General features: G+C 40.4%; 1 protein-coding gene across 2 annotated transcripts in view; it reads left to right on the top strand.

Moving 5' to 3' along the window:
- The window catches only part of PLCB1 (phospholipase C beta 1), a 624,828-nt gene that overhangs the window by 521,317 nt on the left and 79,619 nt on the right, over positions 1–23,892 (top strand). For both annotated transcript variants that reach the window (XM_081097387.1, XM_081097386.1), the window contains exons 24-27: positions 5,464–5,596; positions 8,145–8,198; positions 11,861–12,080; positions 15,008–15,188. In XM_081097387.1, the coding sequence (XP_080953513.1) occupies positions 5,464–5,596; positions 8,145–8,198; positions 11,861–12,080; positions 15,008–15,188 (588 nt within the window). The remainder of the gene's footprint in view (positions 1–5,463; positions 5,597–8,144; positions 8,199–11,860; positions 12,081–15,007; positions 15,189–23,892) is intronic.

Genomic DNA, 23,892 nt, shown 5'->3' with positions numbered 1-23,892 from the left:
ACACATACATACACACACATACACACATACACACACATACACACATACACATACACACACACATACACATACACACATACACATACACACATATACATACACACACATACACACATATATACACACACATACACACATACATACACACACATACACACACATACACACACACATACACACACACACATATATATATAAATTCAACATATGTATGTTGGAAGTTAAGGAATAATAGAGATTAAAGTTGTTATTCAGGGTAGTGGGTTAGTAAAGTTGTAGAAAGTTGCCTAATCTGAATAACAAAAGCTTTATAACATGTTTAGCTATTTCTCTAAATAAAAAATCATTTAAAAATGATAAACAAAAGACACAGAAGGCCCAGAAATTTTGCAGATACTGTTAAAATTTTTGTTGCATATCCTGCTAGCATGCTTTCTAGGTACATTTGCTTTTTACCAAGATTTTTTTAATTTCTAAAAATGTTTCACAGCCCTAATACTTTAGCATGGTTATAGAGATGCCTAATGAGACATCAGTAACACTTTTTAAATTTTATTGTTTAAATATGCCTGTAAAGAGACAAAAGTCACTATCCAGTGTATCTATTACAAAATATTATTTGGTAGTAATTTCCAAATGCAATATTTGCTAAAACATGTCCAGATGTGGAGAATAAAAGTAAATATTTACTGAGAGCTTCCTATGTTTCTGGTACTGTTCTAAGCCCTTTAATGTCACAACATAGTTAAGTCTTTAAAAATCCATGTGTCTTAAGTACTACTATTCCCATTTAACAGATGGGGAAAGTGAGGCAGTGAGAGGTTAACTTTATCACCCAGGGCCACACAGCTGGTAAGGAGCAGAGTCGGGATTGAAATCTAAGCAATCTGGCTCCAGAACTCATGTTCTATACCGCCACTTCTCGAAGTTTAATGATAAAATGCTGATCCTTACTCATTGGGTCTGGAGTGGGGCCTGGGGCTCTGAAACTAACAGGCCCAGGCGATGGGAGAATGCTGTTCCAGAGCACTCTGTACAAAGTAGCAAAGGTCTGTACTGCACCACATTGCACCATGCACCTCAGTAACAAAACCAGCTTTCTAGTAACCTTCAGTAAGGACTAACCCTTCATTCACTTCCTGTCCCTGCAGCAGGTTACCTGGATGACTGAGCACAGACTACAAGACCTTTACCTTTGATAGTAATATCTTTTGAACTGAACTTTTTGTTGAATCAAATGTCAAGATTTCCCCCCTTTAAGTCACTGGATATTATAAAAACTAGTTTTTCAATAAATTAGGTTTCTGTATACAGATTCTATTTGATCAGATTATACACTGGCTGTTGGCCAAAATACACACACATATCTCCCAACTCCAAACTTCCAAGTTACAAAGGCTACATTCAGTCACCAAGCATCCATTTCCACCCTTGGGGGAAGTTACGGTCTAAGACAGAGTACAGGCATTCCTCGGAGATATGTTGTGTTGGTTCCAGACCACCACAAAGTGAGTATCGCAGTAAAGCAGGTCATAATTTTTTTTTGCTGGCAAAAGATCTTGCCTTCAGTTTGTAAAAAAAACACATCTGTGAAACATAGTAAAGCAAAGGTAAAAATTGAGGTATGCCTGTACCTGACATCCCAACCTTACTCAGCCCTCAAGGCCAACATTTCTGTTCTCGGGAGCTCCCTCTATTGTCTGTGTGTATGATAGCAGTGCAGGCGTGTGAGTGAGCTCCACATTTTTGTACTGGAAAGGGAGAGTTGTTTGATAATCCTAACATTTCATTTATTTTAAGAGGCCTAGTTTTTAAGTTGTCAGACTTAAAAAGTTGTTCTTATCAGTGAGCTTATAGTTTATTTCCTAATTCAGTGTATGGCACCTTGGGGATACCTTCGAAGGAATTTGATTATTTGAAAAGAAAAGGTCCTACGGTCTGGTGTAAATTTCACCAGTAAAATAACCCAAAAGCAAAAATCCAAGGCGATAACCTCAGAAGGGCACAGCAATGAACTCAGGAAGGCCTTGGTGGCCATTTAATTTTTCCAGCAAATAAGCTGAGTCTCGTCCATGGTTCAAGAACTTGGTGATAAAATCAAAGATGAGGTTTATTGGTCATTTTTTTTCTCCTTAAATGAAAATCTTCCTCCTCCAATAATAATGTAGCTAAATACTAATTTATAGACACAATAGCTTCTCCCAGCCCCTGAACTTGAAAGCATCCAATAAAGTAGGAAGAGAGAGTTGGCCTTTTAGGACCTGGCCTTTAGATAACAACACTGTCCCTTTCATTTCTGTGTGGCTTTGGAGATTACAAGGCACTTTCATTGGATGCCCTGGATAAATCTGGACCCCCATCAGAACAAATATACAGTCTCCATTTTTAAAATTTCAATCGACTCTCAAGAGTGGCTTCCGGTTCCTCTGTCTAAAACAGCGATGAGTGCAGACACTTGAATGTTGTCATCCACGCTGTGCACAATGACATAGAGATTATAAAAGTGTGATTCTCAAGGACAAAGTTTTCCACTCTGCTTTAGACCAGGACTTCTCAAATTTTAAACTGGGGATCTTGTTACACTGCAGATGCAGATATATTAGGTCTGGAGCAGAGCACACAATTCTGCATTTCCAACAAGCTTCCAGGTGATGGCGATGCTGCTGTTCTGTGGAGCATATTTTGAGTAGCAAGGTTTTCAGACTTTATAATGTAGCAGAATCACCTGGACGACTTCTTAAAGCACAGATTGCTGGGCCTCACCTTCAGTTTCCTATTCAGTAGGTCTGGGGTAGACCCAAGAATTGCATCTCTAACAAGTATTTGCCAAATGTTTTGGCTTACTATGAAACATTCATTCTCACGAGATGAATGCAAAAGGCGGTGTTGGTCTCCGTTCTCTTTGAAGGAATCCATAACTTCTGCCTAAGTGCCAATAGTTTATTTCTGCTGAATTCTTTGGAAACCATAACAGTATTTCTAATAAATTAAAGTTGGCTAGAACAGAAACATATATAAGACATATGAAATGTTCAGCAGAGCTATGGCCTTTAATCTTTAATCTCCTCCTAAATTAACAACTGCAATTATGAGTAAAGCAGTATCTTTATTTTTCATTCATTGATTCATTTATTTAAAGAAAAAATTTTTCTTATTTTAACATCACATTTAGATGGTTTTTAGTTACAGGATTTTGTCATTAACAATATATCTATTGATTACATGTGAGCAGGAAAATGTGTATTTATTAATTCACTTATTTATTCAATACAATTTTTTTAATACAACTGAGTGTCAGTCACCATGCTGGGCACTATGAACATATATTAGAAGAAAAATTGGATGTTCTCATAGACCTTACAGTCTGGAGGGAGAGACTGACATTAATACAAATTAACACATATTTATATAAACTACAACTATCACTAATGTTTCAACACAGTGAGACCGTGTGAATGTTGATTGTTTCTTTATATTATGACATGGCTCATGCTGTGTAAAGAATCAGTTGGCTTCATGTCCCAACTGGCTCCAGTTACCGCTGGAGGAACATGCTGGGTACTAATTGCAATAAAAGCCAGAATCATTTTACCTGGTAAATCAAGAAGCTTCAAATGCTGAAGTCAAGAGATGGATTTGTTTATCTGCTTAAAGCTTTCTTTTTCTTCTAACTCCTCCTGATAGGCTTCAAAACATAAAAGTTGTGCTATATTTTATTAGGAAAATGTTCAAACATACACAAACATGGAAAGAATTGTATACTGAACATCAAATAGCAATTGTCTGGATTCTATACTTAAAATTTAAATGCATTTGTTTATCACATATATATTCATCTATCCATCCCTCTAGCCACTCATTATTTCATGGGTTTTTGTTGTTGTTGTTGTTGTTAATCCTCACCCAAGGATATTTTTCTTCCATTGATTTTTAGAGAGAGTGGAAGGGAGGGGGAGAGATAGAGAGTGAGAAACATCCATGTGAAAGAGATATATCGATTGGTTGCCTCCCACATGTTCCCTGACCCGGACCAGCGATTGAGTCTGCAACCTAGGTATTGCCCTTGACTGAAATCAAACCTGAGATCCTTCAGTTGTCTGGCCCACACTCTATCCACTGAGCCAAATTGGCTAGGACTATTTCATTTTATATTGATGCATTTCAAAGAAGGTTGCAAATACTGGCATATTTCATCCCTAAACACTTCAGAATGAATGTATCAGGATATAGTTTTTAGAAATGAACCAAATCTCTTAGAAATTTGGGGCAGATACATTATCTTATTTTATTCAGCTAATAGAAATTGAAGGTACAAATTATATATGTCTTTGAAGAAGCTCTTTCTTGAGGAAAAGACAAAGCCACACTCACTTCTCACACTTATTCCAATAGACTAGACTTTTGCATGATGAAACCCAGAAAAACTGGTGGCCTTGCCCCTTACGCATCTGATGTCCAAATAGAGATAGATGCTGTTATCCTAACCACTACATGGAGGGACTACAGTTTTTAGATGTCTTCGGCAAGGACAGCATGACCCAGCATCTCCAACAACTCAGTCACACATTTGGTATTTGCAAGACCCTTTACTTACCATACTAACCACTCAGTTAAGTTCCGTACATTTTAGTGTTCTATAGTGCTGTAAAGTTTTGTTTTGATTTTAGTGAATTTATTGGGGTAAAATTGGTTAACAAATTATGCAGGTTCTAGGTATACACTTCTACAATATATCATCTTTTATTGTATCGTGTGCTTATTTTTTTATTGCTTGATCATCACATTCAATTTTCAAAGGGCAGGATGTAGACTTACTCAGTTAGCATATTAAATAGCATCTCTTCCTCTGTAAAACTTGTGAAAATGGCCTTTCCAGTTATCCTTTTATTATTACACTTACAGAATATTTTAAAGTCACTTCTGTTCAATTTTTAAATAGGAATAATATAAATATTACTTTAAAATAAAATTTTGGTTTAAAAAAGTCTATTTGTTGTGAAGAAAAAAATGTTGTAATACTTCCAGTTGGCCCCTAGAGGGCAGGAGCCCACTTCTGCTGTAGTTAATTTTGCACATTTTTCTCTACTTGTCTAAGTCAAATTCAGTGCAACTGAAATACTAGCTTCTGAACTTTCTTTTCTTGAAATTTGTTTACTTGGATCCTACGAGTCTCTCCATTAAATTGATAAAGTTGACATTTCTAGTTCTTTGGTTTCTGTCATAAATGCCAGTGTTATGTGAAAGGATTTTGTGCTTATTTCACTCAACTCACAAGAAAGAATATTTGGGAAAAAGGCTAGGGAGAAATAAAGTCACAAGAACTGACTTCCACTGATTCCTTGAAGTGAGACAAGGAATTTCGTTTTTTAATTTCAGCTCAAATACAATGCTATCAAATAGTTTAAGAAGGTAATAACAAAACAGTAAGAAATATGGGAAATGAAAGGATGTTTACCATTTTAGCCTGATCCTGGGGAAACGCCGTCAGAAGCTCCGAGTGAAGCCGGGACGACTCCAGCAGAAAATGGAGTAAATCACACTACATCCCTGGCACCCAAACCTCCCTCCCAGGCCCTCCACAGCCAACCTGCTCCAGGTAAAACCTCAGAAAAGAGAGCTGTAAAACTTGACAAAGAGCCTCTAGTTTATTCGTGCCACAAAGGAGGTAGCATGATGCAGTTACCTACAGTATCATGTGAGCAAGGGCACATGGACTTAGAAGGATCCAGAAATGTGTGATAAAGGAATGAAGTAATGAGTGAATGAATGAATGAATGAGTGAATGAATGAATGAATGAATGAACAAATGAAATAATGAGTGAATGAATGAATGAATGCGTGAATGCCAAGAAAGACACCTAAGTGCTCATCTGGCTCTGCTGATGACTTACGAAGCCACAACAAAATATCACCCAGGTTTCTGGTGTCTTTATTTAGTGGTGGGTTATGTCTGCTGGCAGTCTCAAAAGATTTAGACTCAAGGGCCAAAGGTTGTTTTACAGGAAGAATGAAATGCATAAAGTTAAAAGTGGCTGTTTTACAAACTTCTTGTAAGCAGCTATGCTTTAGAAGCTCATTCTTAGCTCTTCCTCACTAAGTCAAGGCTCCAACTTACTTTTCAATAACCTTGAGCGCTCCTCAGGTGCCCAGCACTCTGCTAAGCCCTTCATGTGGATTATCTCATTGAACTCTTAGACTCTGCCTAGGAGTATAGATTCTAGGATTGTCCCATTGTCCGGGTGACTAAACTGCAGTTCTGGGGTGATAAGGTGCTTCTCGAAGGTCATATATCCAGGGAAGGGTGATGTCCAGACTGGCACAGTCCCCTATGATCCTAAAATACTTGCTTTCAACTTCTGTGCTCCTACCAAAGCTACACTCATGTCTCACTTCTCAGGAAAATCCTTTGATTTCTATGCAGCTGACTTTGACGTATTGTCTGAGACTGCTTTAGGCAACTACAGTGGTACACATGTCCTGTTTCCCCAGGAAATGGTAGGGTTCCCAGGTTAGGCTTCAGTTTGATGTTTCCTTTGCAAAGAGCCTGGGAATAGCATGTACTTAATAACTTTTTGTTGAATTGGTCAATAAACTGAATAAAGGGAGAGGGATTTTCTTCCATGAAAGTGTGGCCTCATGTCTCCTCATGCCAGTGCATGCCACCAATGCACCCAGACTCTTTATTTGGGAGGGGAGGAGTATTTCTCATGGAGGAGAATGAGGTTTTGAAAAGAACAAATCATATTAAATGTGTCTGAGATATGACTGGGGCCTATGCTTTCAAGAAGGTTGTTGAGAGCAGTAACAGTAAGACGACTTGATCAGGAACAAGAAGTGATATTTTCAAATGAAGATTTTTATATGGCAAATACAAACTTTTGAGTGCTTGTGTAATATAAATAAGTCATTTAAATATGTGAGTGATAATAGCCTTGTGCTTTGCTTTTTTTAAATTTTGTTTTATTGCTTAAAGTATTACCAAGAGTATTACATGTGTCTCTTTTTTTCCTTTTCTCCCTTGGCCTTCCCCTGGCCTCCCCTATTCCCCAGCTGTGCTTTGCTTTGGGTAGTAGAAGAGCATTTAGACTTTTTTTTTGGGGGGGGGAGAGATTTCATGTTTTGAAAAAATTAGACATACAGAATAATTTTTTAAAATGGAACAGACAGCATTACAAAAATGATCTGCACTTCTCTGATGTTAACATCTGTCAGAATCATAGTATGACTCTCAGGCCAGAAAATCAACCTTGGCTCAGCACCCTGAACTGATCGACAGACCTTGTTTGAACTTCACCCGCTTCCCACTAATGTCTTTATATGACGATCCCAGGTTCCAACTCAGGATCCCACACTGTGTTTAATGGTCATGTCTCCTTATTTTCCTTTAACCTATGACGGACCCTCAGTCTGTCCTGTCTTTCATGACCTTGACACTATTGAAGAGTACTGGTCAGGTATGTTGCAGAATAGCCCTCCATTTGGACCAGCCTGATGTTTTCTCATGATTAGGCTGAAGTACTACATGTTTGGCAAGGACATCACAGAGGTGATGTCACGCCCTTCTCAGTGCAGCATGTCAGGGGAACCTGGTATTGATGTGTCTCCTCCCTGGTGGTGTTGGAGCACTTGGTTAAGGTGATGACTACCAGCTTTCTCCACTGAAAGTTATGGTTTTCTCCTTCATAGTTAACAGCTATACTGGGGGAGATACTTTTAGATGATGCAGCTATCCTGTCTCTCCTTAAACATTTACCCAGCGATCTTGGCATCCACCAATAGAACTTGTCTGCAACAATGGTTAGTGCCAACTTGTCAGCATTTGATTTTTAAAAGACCACTTGTCATTCTTTATTTTGCCAAAAGGTGGCAGTAGCATTGCCTAAATTGAATTTGTTGCTGGTTTTTATTTCAAGTGAAGGGATATACTTTTTCTCTATAAATGGAACATATAGATTCACATTTAATTATGTTTGCCTCAAAGTAACAAAAGGAGAACATTTCTTAGAAGTTTTTGGAATAATTTTCTCCCCAAATTTGTAATTTCTCCACAAAGAGATTTAGACTCAAGGGCCAATCGTTGTTTTATAAGAAGAATAAAATGTAAAAAGTTAAAAATGCCTATTTATTTTATCTTTTTATTTCAGGTTCTGTAAAGGCACCTGCCAAAACAGAAGATCTTATTCATAGTGTTTTAACAGGTAAATACCACCCTTTCCCCTGTTGAAGAAAAGAGGCCAGACACGAATGAGCACATTCTTTATGATTCCATCTACATAAAGTTCAAAAACAAGCAAAACTAACTCATGGTGTTGGAAACACGGATTGGATTATATTTGATGGGGAGCAGGAACCAAAAAGAGGGCCTCTGGCATCTGATGATATTCTTACGCTGTTCTGAGTAATGGTTGTTGAAGTATGCTCACTTTGTGAAAGTGTATAGGCCTTTATCTTTACGATTTAGGCAGCTGAATATTATAGAGTGTAAGTATTTAGAGCAGTGGTTCTCAACCTTCTGGCCCTTTAAATACAGCTCCTCATGTTGTGACCCAATCATAAAATTATTTTTGTTGCTACTTCGTAACTGTAATGTTGCTACTGTTATGAATCGTAATGTAAATATCTGATATGCAGGATGGTCTTAGGCGACGCCTGTGAAAGGGTCGTCCGACTGCCAAAGTGGTCGCGACCCACAGGTTGAGAACCGCTGATTTAGAGGAAAGAAGGCTTCCCTCCATCTCTGAAGATTAACATTATTCATATTTCTTCTCTAAAAATACTTACAGATACACAGCCCTAGTTGAGGCCACACTACATGATGTGATCATAGAAAAGTGACCATCCTTGGGTGATAGGATCCTATTGATATAAAAATAATATAATTTCACAAGATATCCATTTTAGAATCTAAAAATTGTTTCATCCTGGAAATGTGGCCCAGCTAATAGGAAGGCATATCCTCCCAAAGTAACAACAGTAAACCATCGTTTAGAAATACAGACTATGATCCATTGGTGACCACAGAATACACAGTGTTGGAGGACTGTGATTCAGTTGGGAAATATTTTATATTTGGTTAATTTCATAAACTAGTGGGACTGGAATTGGCACAAGCTTTCTTTAATACAGTTAGCCATACTTAATAAAATCTGAAAAATGTTTGATACTCGGCCTAATATACAACAGAAATGCTCACCAAAAACAGCACTACTAGAAAGAGCCCCAAACTGCATATAGCCCAATGTCCGTAAACAGTCGGGTGGATCCACACTTTGTGTTACAATCACAGACTAAATCTGGCTACAACTCTCGGAATAAATAAACCACAGTCACACACACATGCAACAAGGACTGTGTTGAAGAAAAGAGGCCAGACACGAATGAGCACATTCTTTATGAATCTACATAAAGTTCAAAAACAAGCAAAACTAACTCATGGTGTTGGAAACACAGATTGGATTATATTTGATGGGGAGCAGGAACCAAAAAGACGGCCTCTGGCATCTGATGATATTCTTACGCCGTTCTGAGTAATGGTTGTTGAAGTATGCTCGCTTTGTGAAAGTGTATAGGCCTTTATCTTTACGATTTATATATTTTTAGGCATGTATTTATGTTTCACCAAAATAATACATAAAATATTCAAAGAAAAAATTACTTCAAGAATTTTTTTAAATATATATGTTTATTTACTTCAGAGAGGAAGGGAGAGGGAGAGAGAGATAAGAACATCAATAATTAGAGAGAATCATTGATCAGCTACCTCCTCCTCCACACCCTAGTGGGGATGAAGCCTACAACCAGGGCATGTGCCCTGACTGGTAATGGAACCGAGACTTCCTGGTTCATAGGTTGATGCTGAACCACTGAGCCACGCTAGTCAGGCAACAATGTCTTTTTAAAAACATGTTTTAAAGATTTAGTTCCCTGGGTAACAAGTTGACACATACAAATTGAGACAGAAGTGTAAATAGAGCATGATTCCAGTGTTATTTAAAAAATAAATGCATATAAGAAAGGCCAAGGGTCTGTACAATAAACTAACAGTGATTATCTCTGGATGGCTTGTTGATGAGTGATATTTGACTCTTTATATAAATGAACATTATCTGTATGCTTAAGAGCATATTCAAATTATAACCTTTCATGCACAGACTTTTTTTTAAGTATTTTCTCTGGAAATTTTTTAAACACAGGTTGGAACATCTTGAACCCTGTTGCTACTTGCCATAGCTGATGTGCTGCACACTGTTCTTAGAGAAAAGGGATTGAATCTGTCATCAAAAATGCAGCAATTCCTTGGGATTATAAATTATTAATATAATAAGTTACTATGCAATCCTAATGAGTCTATTTGGGCCTGAGGGAAACCATTAAATAAATGTACCTGATTTTCGCACTAGCCTCTTTATCCAAAGGAATCTAATGTCAGGAGACTAGACACGTTATAAGAAAGGGAAGCATATTTCAATTGCTTAAAGACCTCAGCATTTAGGAACACCAATTTGTATTCTGATTTCAACATTAATTCACTAGCTATCTCATCTTCTACTCAGGTCTGTTGTTATTCGTGGCATAGGTAGGCTATTTCTGAATCTTTTGGCAGTTCTAAATATTTATGATAATGTTTTTTCCCCCTCTCAGAAGCAGAAAGTTCAAATCAAAGAAAGCATGGAGACATGTGAACTATGACTTAATCTAGGTCCAAATAGATGGCAATTCATTGCAGTTCGGACATCGTCAACGTTAAGGCACCCACTATTCATGGATGGCTGAGATAAAAATTGCTGGCACACTGTTATACTCCATTGACTCTAAGATCCATCTTAATTTCAGAAATGTTAACATATTTTTAAATGCATTTTCTAGAATTGACCAGATATGTCAATAAAATTCAGAATGTCTTAAGGTCAAGTTTCACATTAAATGAATTCCCAGCAGTGGATAAAATATGTAGCCATATAATGGTGACACTGGGAAAATCACCTTAATGGGCTTTCCTTCACTTTATTGCTTTATACTGGAACACTGATAAATGTACAGGCCTACCACGTCTATACTGTGAATAGTGCCCCTGGCAGAGGGTGCTGTAGAACCTGAACAATCATTAGTGAAGCGTCTACAGGCACACTGCCAGAAACTGCGCTAAACGCTTGGCAGCAATTCTTCTGTTTCACCAGCACAATAATCCTGAAAAGTAGGGAAGCCTTGTGATTCTTAAGGTGGATGCTATTGGTGTCCCGCACAGATCCCCTTTACCCGCCGGCGGACCCATCCTCAAGCTGCAGTGAGCGATGGCTGACAACAGCTCAGAGCTTTCCCTGCTCTTAAAAATTGCTCTCAGCCAAAAGGAAGCTTCCGCTCTAGTAGGCTCTGCCTCCCCCCACAGACTATCCCAAATATGCAAAATGCTGACCCCCCTTGCCTCAAGGTGAGGCCAACTCCGTGGTACAGTTCATACTCCAGAGCGCCCAGTTGGGTCAGGCAGGAGCCAGCCTCCATCTAAGCCCACATCACCTTTAACTGCTTCCCCTTCCCCATCTGCTGCCCTCACTCCCCTCCTCCTGAGAGCCTCCCTCGGGGAATCACATGCACCGGCTTGCTCCTCTTGGGCTCTGTTTCTAGGGAGCCCAAACTTTTTTAAAAAGTTACAAGTGAATAAATTGAGTCTTTGAGAAATTTGGTACCCTTGTCACAAAGTTAGCAAGTGACGGAGCCACCCTGAAACCCACTTAAGCTCGACATCAAAGCTCTGCTCTTAAGCTCGGGTTGGCTAGGATCAGACACACAAGTTGCTACTCCTCTCTACGTCTGTCTTTTCAGTCCTTCCATGTCTGTTAGCTTTTCTGCTCTTTTGTTGCAGAAGTGGAAGCGCAGACTATTGAAGAGCTAAAGCAACAGAAGTCGTTTGTAAAACTTCAAAAGAAGCACTACAAGGAAATGAAAGAGCTGGTTAAGAGACACCACAAGAAAACCACGGACCTTATCAAGGAGCACACTACAAAGTATAATGAAATTCAGAATGACTACCTAAGAAGGAGAGCGGCTTTGGAAAAGACAGCCAGAAAGGATAGTAAGAAAAAGTAAGTTGAATGAGTATGATTTGTTTGATGGCATGAGGAAGAGACATTTATGTGGATTTTCTTCCTGTTTTGTACTGTATTTTGCACCTCGACCACTGCAAGAAGGAAAGCCACCCCATTCCTTCCATTATGTATCTCTTCTGTCACCTCAGCTTAGTTTTGCTTGTGGACTGAATTTCTTGATGTGACTAAATTCTGAGAATAGATATACAGGGAGTCCTATCCATGAGTCCTAGCCTATGAGCCCAATATCAACTGGCTAACTGCCCATAATACAGCCGCCAACCTAGTGGGTATGAAATTTTTCCATGTACCTAGACCAGGGGTGGGCAAACTTTTTGACTCAAGGGCCACAATGGGTTCTTAAACTGGACCAGAGGGCCAGAACAAAAGCATGGATGGAGTGTTTGTGTGAACTAATATAAATTCAAAGTAAACATCATTACATAAAAGGGTACGGTCTTTTTTTTTTTTTTTTGGTTTTATTCATTTCAAACGGGCCGGGTGCGGCTCGCGGACCGTAGTTTGCCCACAGCTGACCTAGACCCTAGTTGAAGAGATAATTTGTCATACAGAAAGAAGTTTCACCTGTTCTTTGCTGCCCCATCATTAACCCACAAAGCCCTGCACAGGTAACCCTAGTGTTTGGATCCAGGGGTCCCCACGGCTCCATGCACCCAGACTTGACGTGGAGAGGCATCTCTCACACATTTATTCAACCAGTGTTTATTGAGCACCAACTGTATGCCTGGAGGACACAGCAGTTAACGTGACCTACATAATGCTCACTCACAGTAACTGATGTCGTCATGTGGGAACCATGTGAGCATGTAGCTACCTGTCAGTGAGAGTTGGAGGGCTGTACTACATCCCTTCCACTTCTTTACTGAGTAATCTTATCTTGATGCCAGGTTATAGAGAGAGGTAAGGTGCCTTTTGCAGATCCATATTGTGAAAACAAGATTTAACATGTGATTAACTTAAAAGCACAATCAAAACCCAGTACTAGGGTTTTAAAAAGCAGCAAAACCTTTACTTCTAAGAACTGGAGCTGCCTCACAAGCCATCTGGGTGAACTTTTGTCACTTCTTCAAGGAAGAAGCTGAAAGCTAATGGCATTAACATTTACCTGCAGTTACATAAACAGTTCCAGTAAAGCTTGGCCTAAAACTTCTCCTAAATTCCTATTTTAGTGATATGTACATAGTCATTTATTTATTCACATATTTATTTACTTATGTCTTATTCTGCAAACTTCCAATAGAGCGTTGAAGTTTTTTACAGAAGACGTGTGTAAAAATCTTACAAAAAGCAGAGAAAGAAAAACAATATACACACATACATACACACAGACTGAGTGGTTGCCAGTGTTGTAGGCCTGCTGTCCAACACGGGAGTCATTAGCCACAAGTGGCTGTTGAGCCCTTGGAAAGTGGCTCATAGAATTTGAAATGTGCTGTAAGTATAATATAAATACCAGATTTCAAAGACTTTATTTAAAAAGAAAAGAATATGAAATAACTCATTTTTATATGAACCTACCACATTGATTTTCTTTTAATTGCATGTTGAAGTGCTAATATTGGGGAAGTATTAGGTTATATAAAATATATTATTAAAATTAATTTCACTCATTTCTTTTTACTCTTTAAGGTAGCTACTAAAATTTTTAGATCACATATGTAGAAAAAAAATTAACTGTGGCTGATGTTGTATTTCTACTGGATAGCACCAACCATTTAATGCAATTTCAGTCCTTAAACATTGAATATAGCTCTAATCTTCTGAGAAAAGGAAATATGAGTTAGACAGTTCTCCTCATCTGATTAAAGGAAACTTGCTTGCTTTTCCAAGAGAGACAAACATGTTCCTGGTATTAAATTATAGAAGAATTCATCTCATGGATCTTAAACAGGCAACATTAGGCAATGGGGGAGATTTTCAACTCCGCTTTTACAAAAGATGCAGAAGCCTTGTTCCCTTGGTTATTTTCTAATACTTCCCCTCAACACACAGAGGGAAGTCCCTAAGCATCTAGGATCAAAGGACACATCAGGAGAGCCTCCTTTTAAAAGGCAAAGCCACTGAGGCCTGATCATGTCTGCCACCTCCCAGCCTCCTTCATACATCTTAAACTTCTGAAAATAACTCAGCAATGAATGGATATAATATTCTTTAGATTTGTTTTTTATTCATATACCCATCATCTCAACTGAGCTGTCCACATAATGTGTCGAGCAGATCATATAAGGATAGTTTCTTTCCAGACACTGGCATGCATGATTCTGTGCTGTAATTGTTTGTTCTTTTATAAGCCTCACCTGAGGATATTATTTCTATTGATTTTTAGAGAGAGTAGAATGGAGAAAGGAGGGGGAAAGAGAGAGAGAAAAAAAAAACACATTGATGTCAGAGAGAGACACTGATTGGTTGCCTCCCCAACTGGGACCAGGGATCAAACCTGCAAATGAGGTACATGCTCTTGACCTGGAATCAAACCCATGACCCTTTGGTCTAAGGGCCAATGCTCTAACCACTGAGCAACCAACCAGGGTTCGTTGCTGTTCTTAAGACCTTGCTTTCCCCCAGGTGTCTGTCCTCAGGTGAGCAGCACTGCAGTACCCTCCCCTCTCAGTATCCTTAGGCACAGTGTGTCAGTGAACCTTGGCTTCCTCAGATGTTAACTGGAGATAGTCATTCTCCTCATTGCATTGTTGTGAAAGCCTTTTGTAGTGTAGAAAGTGCCTGGCACATATTGAGTGGTCACAAATGTCTTGTCCTCGGCACTTCAGCCTGTACTTGAGGTGGATTATCGAAATATTTATTTCCAAACACAGTGCTCTCTCTAGGAGGAAACCTGGTGAACCACTACCCTCCACCATACTGTGACCTGCATGTTTTGTGAGTTAAGTTCTGTGTCTCCGCAGATCGGAACCCAGCAGCCCTGACCACGGCTCATCAACCATTGAGCAAGATCTGGCTGCCCTGGATGCCGAAATGACCCAGAAGTTAATAGACTTGAAGGACAAGCAACAACAGCAACTGCTTAATCTTCGACAAGAACAGTATTATAGTGAAAAATACCAGAAGCGAGAACACATTAAACTGGTAAGCCCAAGAAACATGGTTTATGTTTGTATGGTTGGAACGCTATTTTCTATAGAAAACTTTTGATGAAAACTTTGAATAAATTAAAGTTAGACTGCGGCAGATGTGGCTGCGCCTTCCTGCTGCTTCCTTCCCCAATAATATTATTTTGATGCCAGGTTATTGAGAGAGGTAAGATATGTTTTTCCAGGTTATAGAGAGAGGTAAGATATGTTTTTCAGATCCATATTATGACATATGACTTAACACATGATTAACTTACAAACAATAAAAACCCAGAACTTGGGTTTTTTAAAGCAGAAAATCATCATTTCTTAGAACTGGACATGTCTAGTGTTCACCATACTAATATTTTATAATTCCCTTCTTCCAGCATCTTTACCAAGCTCCTCTCTGCTCCCGAATGAGGCTATGTGTTATTGCTTTTATTTTCACTGACTTATTTGGGGGTTATAATATTTTTTTGAGAGTTTTACAATCTTACAAAGAACTGGAAAACACTTTAAAAAGATTAAGTCCATGCTGCCAATAAATGTTCACTTTCATTGTAACTCTGGGCTTCTCAAGAACGAAAAACAATTATACAGCCTACTAAATGGCAAGTATGGAGTGTTGTCTACCCAATTGTCAGGCTCCCAATGAAATAAAATGCCATCGTCTCTGTTAATGATCAGTTTTATCTTCCAAAATGTTGATGCCTTGACACATAATAGGGACATGAAAAATATTTGGTGATAGGTAAATTAAATGAATCAATCAATCAACTGGCCTTGAAACAAGCTTGTGCCCCAAACAAAACAAATGAGTTAGCTTTATAGAAATTAGTGTCCCCAGAGGAAATGGGTTCTGAGAGGTGTTTGTATGACCTGTCCATTTCCTTGTTGAAGGTGGGTCCATGTAAGAGAGTTCTGAGGCACTTTCTGTTGGCAGGTTGGCTATCCATGGGCGGTGTAGCCAGGATAAAGTGCAATTCTGTTGTTCGATTACTGATTCCCAATGGCAATATGCCAGTGAGTAGGTCTAAATTGCAGGAGGAGCTAGTCAAAATCAGATTTCACTTGGTCAATTATTGTCAACGTCAGCCTGTGTCAGAATTACCTAGAGCAGTGGTCGGCAAACTGCGGCTCAGCAAACCGCAGCTTGTGAGCCACATATGGCTCTTTGGTCCCTTGAGTGTGGCTCTGCCACAAAATACCAACTTCTGTGCATGGGCCATGAAGTTTCAATCACACTGTACGTGCGCCTGCACATGGTATTTTGTGGAAGAGCCACACTGAAGGGGCCAATGAGCCGCATGTGGCTCGCGAGCCACGGTTTGCCAACCACGGACCTAGAGGGCTTGTTAGAGCAGATCGCTGGGTCCCAGCCTGAGTTCCCAATTCCACAGATCGGAACTCTCAAAGGGCCTCTGGTGCTGATGCTCCTGGTCTAGGGACCACACTTGGAGACACAGGATTTGTCTTTTATGAGCTTCGCATGATTTTGATGGGCCCCCTTGTTTATGAACCGTTAAGCTAAGACCTGAACCGTGGTGCAGCAGTTGAGTTTGATGTAGGGAAGGGATTGCCCGGGACAGAACCCGAGAAAGTCAAAGTGAAGTTTAATGGGAGATAATGGCTTTGGGACACACTGCAAATACTACCATCTGGCTTTCTCTAGTGCAGCATCCCTAGTACTCCAGAAAATAGTAATAATATAATTACTGTGTATTGGGCACCCACCATGGGGCTATGCACTGTGCTAAGCCATTTATAGGAACTGCCCAATTTAACCCTCATTGTAACCACTGGGTTTTGGTACTACTGTAAGCCCATTTAGCAGATTAAAAATCTTACCAAGAAATGTAGTGCCTTTCCCAAGGTTTCACAACTAGAAAGTGGTGCAGTTGGGATTTGAACCTTGATCTGCTGACTCTAGACTAGAACTCCTGCTTTAAACCATAGTGCAGGTGCCTCCACTAAGTCAGATGCCAAGCCAACGTTATGATAATGACCTCAAAGCTATGTATCGACTTGTGAGTACAGGGCCAACTCCTTCATTAGGATGATTGGATACCGTGCCACTCTCTCTTTTTCTCTTCTTTTAAAAAGATATTTTATATTTTACTTTTAGAGAGAGAGGAACAGAGAGGGAGAGAGAGAGAAATATTGATGTAAGAGCAAAACATTGATTGGCTGCCTCCTGCATGCCCCATTCAGGGAATTGAGCTGCAACCTGGGCATGTGCCCTGAACGGGAATCAAACTGGCAACCTTTCAATGCATGGATGACACCCAACCAACTGAGCCCACTGGCCAGGGCTCTCTTTTTTATTTAACACATTTATTTCACATACCATGCAATTCACTCATTTAAAGTGTACAGTTCAATGGTTTTTAAATTGTGGATTTGGAGCTCAGATAAAGCCCCAAACACTGTGGGGCTTTGGACACACACATATGGGCCTTTGTTAAGAGGGCTCAGCCCAAAGACCGTGGATTTAACAGGGGTCCTCAAACTTTTTAAACAGGAGGCCAGTTCACTGTCCCTCAGACCATTGGAGGGCTGGACTATAGTTTGAAAAAAAAACTAGTCGGCTGCTAAGCAACAGGCAGCGGCGGCAAAAACACCCGGCAAGCTGGATAAATGTTTTGGCCCGTGGGCCATAGTTTGAGGACCCCTGATTTAGAACCAAAGTTTATTTTAGAGCTATTGGGGAGCATCCGCAATATACACGTCATGCCTTCTAGCTGATGTGTGTATCAGAACTTTCGGTCAACTCCATTTCTGCTGGAAAATCTTTTTAGTGAAAGTCATGCAGAACTGTCAATTCTATCTTTGGTTGTGGTTCTGAATTATGACTAGGCTTTTAGGCTAAATTAGACAAACGGAAGTGTAATTAAAAAGTCAGTAGGCCCCAGGTAAAAAGGAGTATTAGGGTGATGAGAAAAATTAAAACAAGATATTTTATCTTCCAAAATTGCTTTGGGAATTAAATACACATGTATCTTTGTTAAGGCTTTTCAAATGCCAGCACCCACAGTTCAAGGATCTAGAAAGAAACCGTGGCATCGGTAAGCTACCTGCTAAATATTCATAAAAAAGTAAATGTTTACAAAATGCTCTGGTAGACACTGGAGATAAAGATGAAGACATGGTCACCACACACTGAGAGAACATATATTACAAACAGTTATATTACCAGGTGAATAAATGAAATAATAGAGGTCTCAACAAATTGATATGAAAATACACTTGTGAGAACAGTTTGTCTAACTGTATACACTGATAAACACCAGGGGACTATTTTAAGGAATTGTTCATATTATCAGGGAGGTGTAAAATGCGCACCAAGTGGCATAGACTATACCTTCAAAGGATTTTTTATGCATGCCCACATAAGGATCTTCATCTTTAAAATTCTATATACAAATAGCTCTGCAGTCTGGTTGCTTCAAGTGAAGTCCCCTACTCACCTGGCGCCACCTGCTAAATCACAATTTGCATTTTAAGAGGAGTCCCAGGTGACCTGTTACACATTCAAGTTGAAGAAGCGCAGTTCTGGAGCTATCTACCCTTACCTTTGCTCAACAAGACTAGAATGAGCCTAAAATTTCTTTTAGTTGAAATGGGAAATAGAACTGCTGACAACTGACAGCTGATCATCAAGTTGGATGAGTATCTATTGGTGCCCAAGTCACAGATCCTATGGAAATCGCTTCTGTGATTTCTGGCCTAAATTCACAATAAAAGAAAATGGTTATTTTCAGGTGGAGGTGAGTGAAAATGAAGACATAAGTTTCTCAACCTTATTTAAGTTCCTGTGCTTCCTAAAATCTTTCCACAGAAATTATGAGGATCTGTGGACCCCAATTAAGGACCCCTGTACCAAGGAAGAGCTATACAGGAATTGGCTGTAACTTGTTTATCTATTTTCATCAACTGCCAAAGGTTGACCCTGAGTTTTGCCCATTCAGTCAGGGTTAGATTTTAATTTTGAAGTGACTTTGCTAAGTGGAGGAAATCCTGAGGGGATCTCCCTGAGGATTTCTCCATCACTCTCAATCAGCCACAGCGTCAGAATTCAAGGCTTGACACCCTCAGCATAGTGAGAGGGGCTATTGTGGTGATGTCCATGGGCCGCTCCTCCGTCTCAGCAGTGCGTGGCCTGACATTTGTTTTCTCATTTCTTCCTTCTTGATGGCTTTAAGGAACTATTTTCTCGCTTTCTCTCAGTCATCACTCTCTATTCGGTGCAGAGGCTTGTTTAGTTTTGCTTTGCATCCCGCCTTTTCTCCTCTGTTGTATTTTTAAGTTTCCCACATGTTCTAATCCCATTCATGTCTTCCTTCCTTCCTTCACATCAACATGAATGGCCCATGATCTTCTCATGCATCCTTCTGCCTGTCCCAAAAGCAATCATTTGTGGCTCCAAACCCACACTAGTGACCATCCACCTGAGTTCCCCAGTTTCTGGCCAGTCTGGGTGTTTCACAGTGAAAGCTCGCGGTAGTGAAAGCTCTGGGTGAATGTTGATCAGCTGTGAATAGATGACACATCGGGATGGGAGTGGTGATGAGTGCAGGTCTTGTCTCAAATCTCATCATTTCTGGCCAATGCTCCCCCACTGGGTAGCTGTACTTCCTCATTTGTCCATTGAAGATAAAAATAATCCTCACTTCATTAAACTATAAGAAGGAATAATGAGGTAAAGTACAGAAAACATTGTTTTAAGTGCAAGTTCCTCGCATCCCCTGCAATACATCGGCTGCCTCCTGCATGCCCCCCATTGGGGGTGGAGCCTGCAACCCGGGCCGGAATCAAACCTGGGACCCTTCAGTCCACAGGCCGATGCTCTATCCACTGAGCCAAACCAGCTAGGCCTGTATTGCATTTTCTGACATCCTGCTACAGCCTGAGGGGGCTCATCCTCTTCCTTTTAATGATTTCTATCAGCACCATTTGCTGTTGCTGTCTGTCTGGGAGCCAATCTTGAATGATTTCCCTTCTGTGGCTGCCCGGCTGAAGTCTATGAACCAGGAGGAATTGCAGTGTCAGGAAGTATTGCTACACTAGTTGTGCTAGTGTTTTCTGTCTTCCTCCAACAGTCTGACTTGAACATAATGTCATTTGTCTTGGGAAATAACAATATAATTTTCCCCAAAACTTTACATTCTCTGCCAAGGAGGAAATGACAAATAAATAAAAGACTTTATTAATGAAATAAGGAATGAAATAATTGTCAAAATGTGTTCTTATGTTTCAGTTTTCCTGATCATCATTGGGTAACCCTAATGGAGTTGCTATTTTTCTTTTCATGTCTGTGTATATGTATTTACACATATATATGTATATGTATATGTATATAGCTACATATATATGTAGCTATATACACATCTATAGTATATATTTACACACATACACATATATGTATGTATACATATATGTTTACATATACACATATTTCTAACTGTATATATAATTAGAAATGGTATTTATATAGTTAGAAATTATATTAATCTTCAATTGCATTCCTTTAATTATGAGCAAATATAAGCATGTATATATTTATATATATATGTATATATATATTCACACACACACATATACATACATATAAGGATGGGCAAAAGTAGGTTTATAGTTGTCAGTATGCAAAACACAGTTTAAACTTGTATTATTTATTAACTGCTGTATTATTTTTCATATAATCTACTGCAAACCTACTTTTTTCCACCCCTGTACATACAAATGTATGCATATATATAGTTCTCGCTGTGTATCTACACTAATAAAAGAGAAAAATGGTAATTGGCATATGGGGATACATTTTTCATTGGCTAATCAGGGCTATATGCAAATTAACTGCCAACTAAGATTGGCAGTTAACTGCCAACTAAGATTGGCAGTTAACTGCCAACAAGATGGCGGCTAATTTGCATATGTAGGCACAATGCAGGGAGGCGAAAGGGAAAGCAGGAAGAAGCCCCCTGCCACTGACAGTGATATGAAACCCAGGGGGGAGCTAAGAGCTGGGGGGCAGGGCAAAGGCGGCCCTGGGGCCGCCTTTGCCCTGCCCCCCAGCCATGATCGGAGAATCAGGCGCCTTTGCCGCCCTGGCCAGTGATAGCAGGAAGTAGGGGTGGAGCCAGCGATGGGAGCTGGGCACAGTCGAAGCTGGCAGTCCCAGGAGCTAGGGGTCCCTTGCCTGGGCCTAAAGCGAAGCCCACGATCGCGGCGCCCTCCGCTGCCACTGCAGGTCCCCGCTGCCTGGGCTGGACGCCTAGGCCAGAGGCGTTAGGCCTGGGCAGGGGCGGAGCCTGCAACCGCGGGGAGCTGGGGGTCCCCTGCCCAGGCCTGACACCTCTGCCGGAGGCCTCAGGCCTGGTCAAGGGGCCGATCTGGTGATTGGTGATCGGAGGGTGATGAGGATCAACTCCTCTGGCCGAGGCATCAGGCCTGGGTGGGGGGCGGAGCCGGGGATTGGGGGGATATGATGGTCCCCTTGCCCAGGCCTGAAGCCTGGGTCAGAGGCGTCAGACTTGGGCGGGGGGTGGAGCAAGCGATCAGAGGGAGATGGGGGTCCCCTGCCCAGGCATGATTCCTGGGCCAGAGGCCTCAGGCCTGGGCGGGGGCCAGAGCCAGTGATCGGGGGGAGATGGGGGTCCCCTGTCCAAGCCTGACACCTCTGGCGGAGGCATCAGGCCTGGGCAAGGGGCTGATCAGGCGATCGGAGGGTGATGGGGGTCAACGCCTGAGGGCTCCCAGTATGTGAGAGGGGGCAGGCTGGGCTGAAGGACACTCCCCCCCCCCCCAGTGCACGAATTTCGTGCACCGGGCCCCTAGTATTTACATAAAATACATATATATTTACATATATACATATATTTCATATATGATGTTAAAATTATGTTATATATTACATTATGTTATATTTAATATTTATATATTACTTATATTATACTAGAGGCCCAGTGCATGAAATTCATGCCCGGGGGTGGGGTGCAGGGTTCCCTCAGCCCAGTCTGCACCCTCTCCAATATGGGACATCCCTCTCGCAATCCAGGACCGCTGGCTCCTAACCGCTCACTGCCTGCCTGCCTAATCGCCCCTAACCGCCTCTGCCTCAACCCCCTCCACTGTGGCTTTGTCCGGAAGGACATCCGGAAGATGTCTGGAAGACATCTGGTCTATCCGGTCTAATTAGCATATTACCCCTTTATTAGTATACAATATACAAGTATTACATGTATAGTTAAAAATGATAAATACATGGTTATAAATTGTATTAATTTTAAATCATATTGCTTTAATTATGAGAAAAAATAAGCATATTTATGTGTGTTTTGGCCATTTGTATTCCTTTCTCCCACAAACTGCCTATTCACATCCATTGCCTATTTTTCTGTTGGATTGTCTTCTGTTTTTTTCACCCACAGAGTTCATACTGTATCTTTTCATTTATTATTTTAGGAAATTGGGAAAGTTAGAAAGTATAAAGTATGCTTATATAATTCATTCACCCATTTAAAATTATTGAATGCCTACTCTGGTCCTCATACTGATGAAGGGATTCTGTGTGGACCGAAAGTCCTTAAATGTGCTCCTGCCAAGGGGCTTACGGTGGTTAGGAGTACAATTTGTGGACTGAAACCTACTTATACCCACCTTTATGAGTCACTGTTTTTGCATAAGAAACACCTTAAAATTTATTGGCTTAAAACAGTAACCATTTTCAGGGGTGTGGAACGTCCAGCTCAAGGGCCGTATAAGGTCCGCCAAATCATTTGTGCTGGCCCTGTCAAGGCATTAGGGGTGAGTTAATTAAATGTGTGACCAAATATAGCAGGCTAATTTTTAATTTGATAAATGTTTGTATGGCCCAGGAATAATGTTATAAATATCCAAATGGCCCTTGGCAGAAAAAAAGGTTCCCCACCCCTGAAGCTCTTGATTCTGTGCAGCAATTGAAGTTTAACTCAACTGGACGGTTCTTCTGGTGTTGGCTGAGCTCACTTATGTGTCTTTGGTTCAGCTGCCAGTCACTTAGGGCCTCTACTTCTGGAGGTTGGCTGACCACCAGCTGGGTCAGCACAGATGACTGACCCACATCTCTCATCATCCCACAGGAAGGCATCCAGCTGAGAACGAGTGGAAGAGAGCGAGGTCTCTAAAGAGGTCTTGTTTCTTCTTCCTTCTTTGACCAAAACAAGTCATAGGACTTGCCCACATCCAAGAGATAGGCAAATCTCTCATTTAGGGGACCTGCAAGTTATATTGCAAAGAACATAGATACAGAGAGCAGTGGAGAATCAGGGCCTTTTTTTAAAAAAAATTATTCATCTACACATAGCCCTCATCATTTGGAAATGAGATTCAATAAAACCATCCATGGAAACTTAACACAGGGCCTAGAACATGGTCAACATTCCTTACCAAAGGACACTTCACGCACGGGTTAGAGTGAGTAGACATAACTTCCATTTTCAGTTATGTAACTTTAGCTAAAACCATTCACTTAGGTGTCTGCATTCTCATTTGTAAAATAAAAAAAGTCTGTACAACAATGTCTGTAAAGTTTCCCTCTGACTGTCATGCTAGTTTTACTTAAATCATTGAACCCAGAAATGATCCAGATCTCTGACCTTTCAAAATAATAATTAGGGATTTCAGCTTAAAGCAATAAACATTTCAACTTGGGTTTTTCTCTTGTGTGTGTGCACAAT

This window comes from Myotis nattereri (genome assembly GCF_964212035.1).
Source record: "Myotis nattereri genome assembly, chromosome: 8".
Taxonomy (NCBI): domain Eukaryota; kingdom Metazoa; phylum Chordata; class Mammalia; order Chiroptera; family Vespertilionidae; genus Myotis; species Myotis nattereri.
This window is presented reverse-complemented; position numbering and strand designations above follow the sequence as displayed.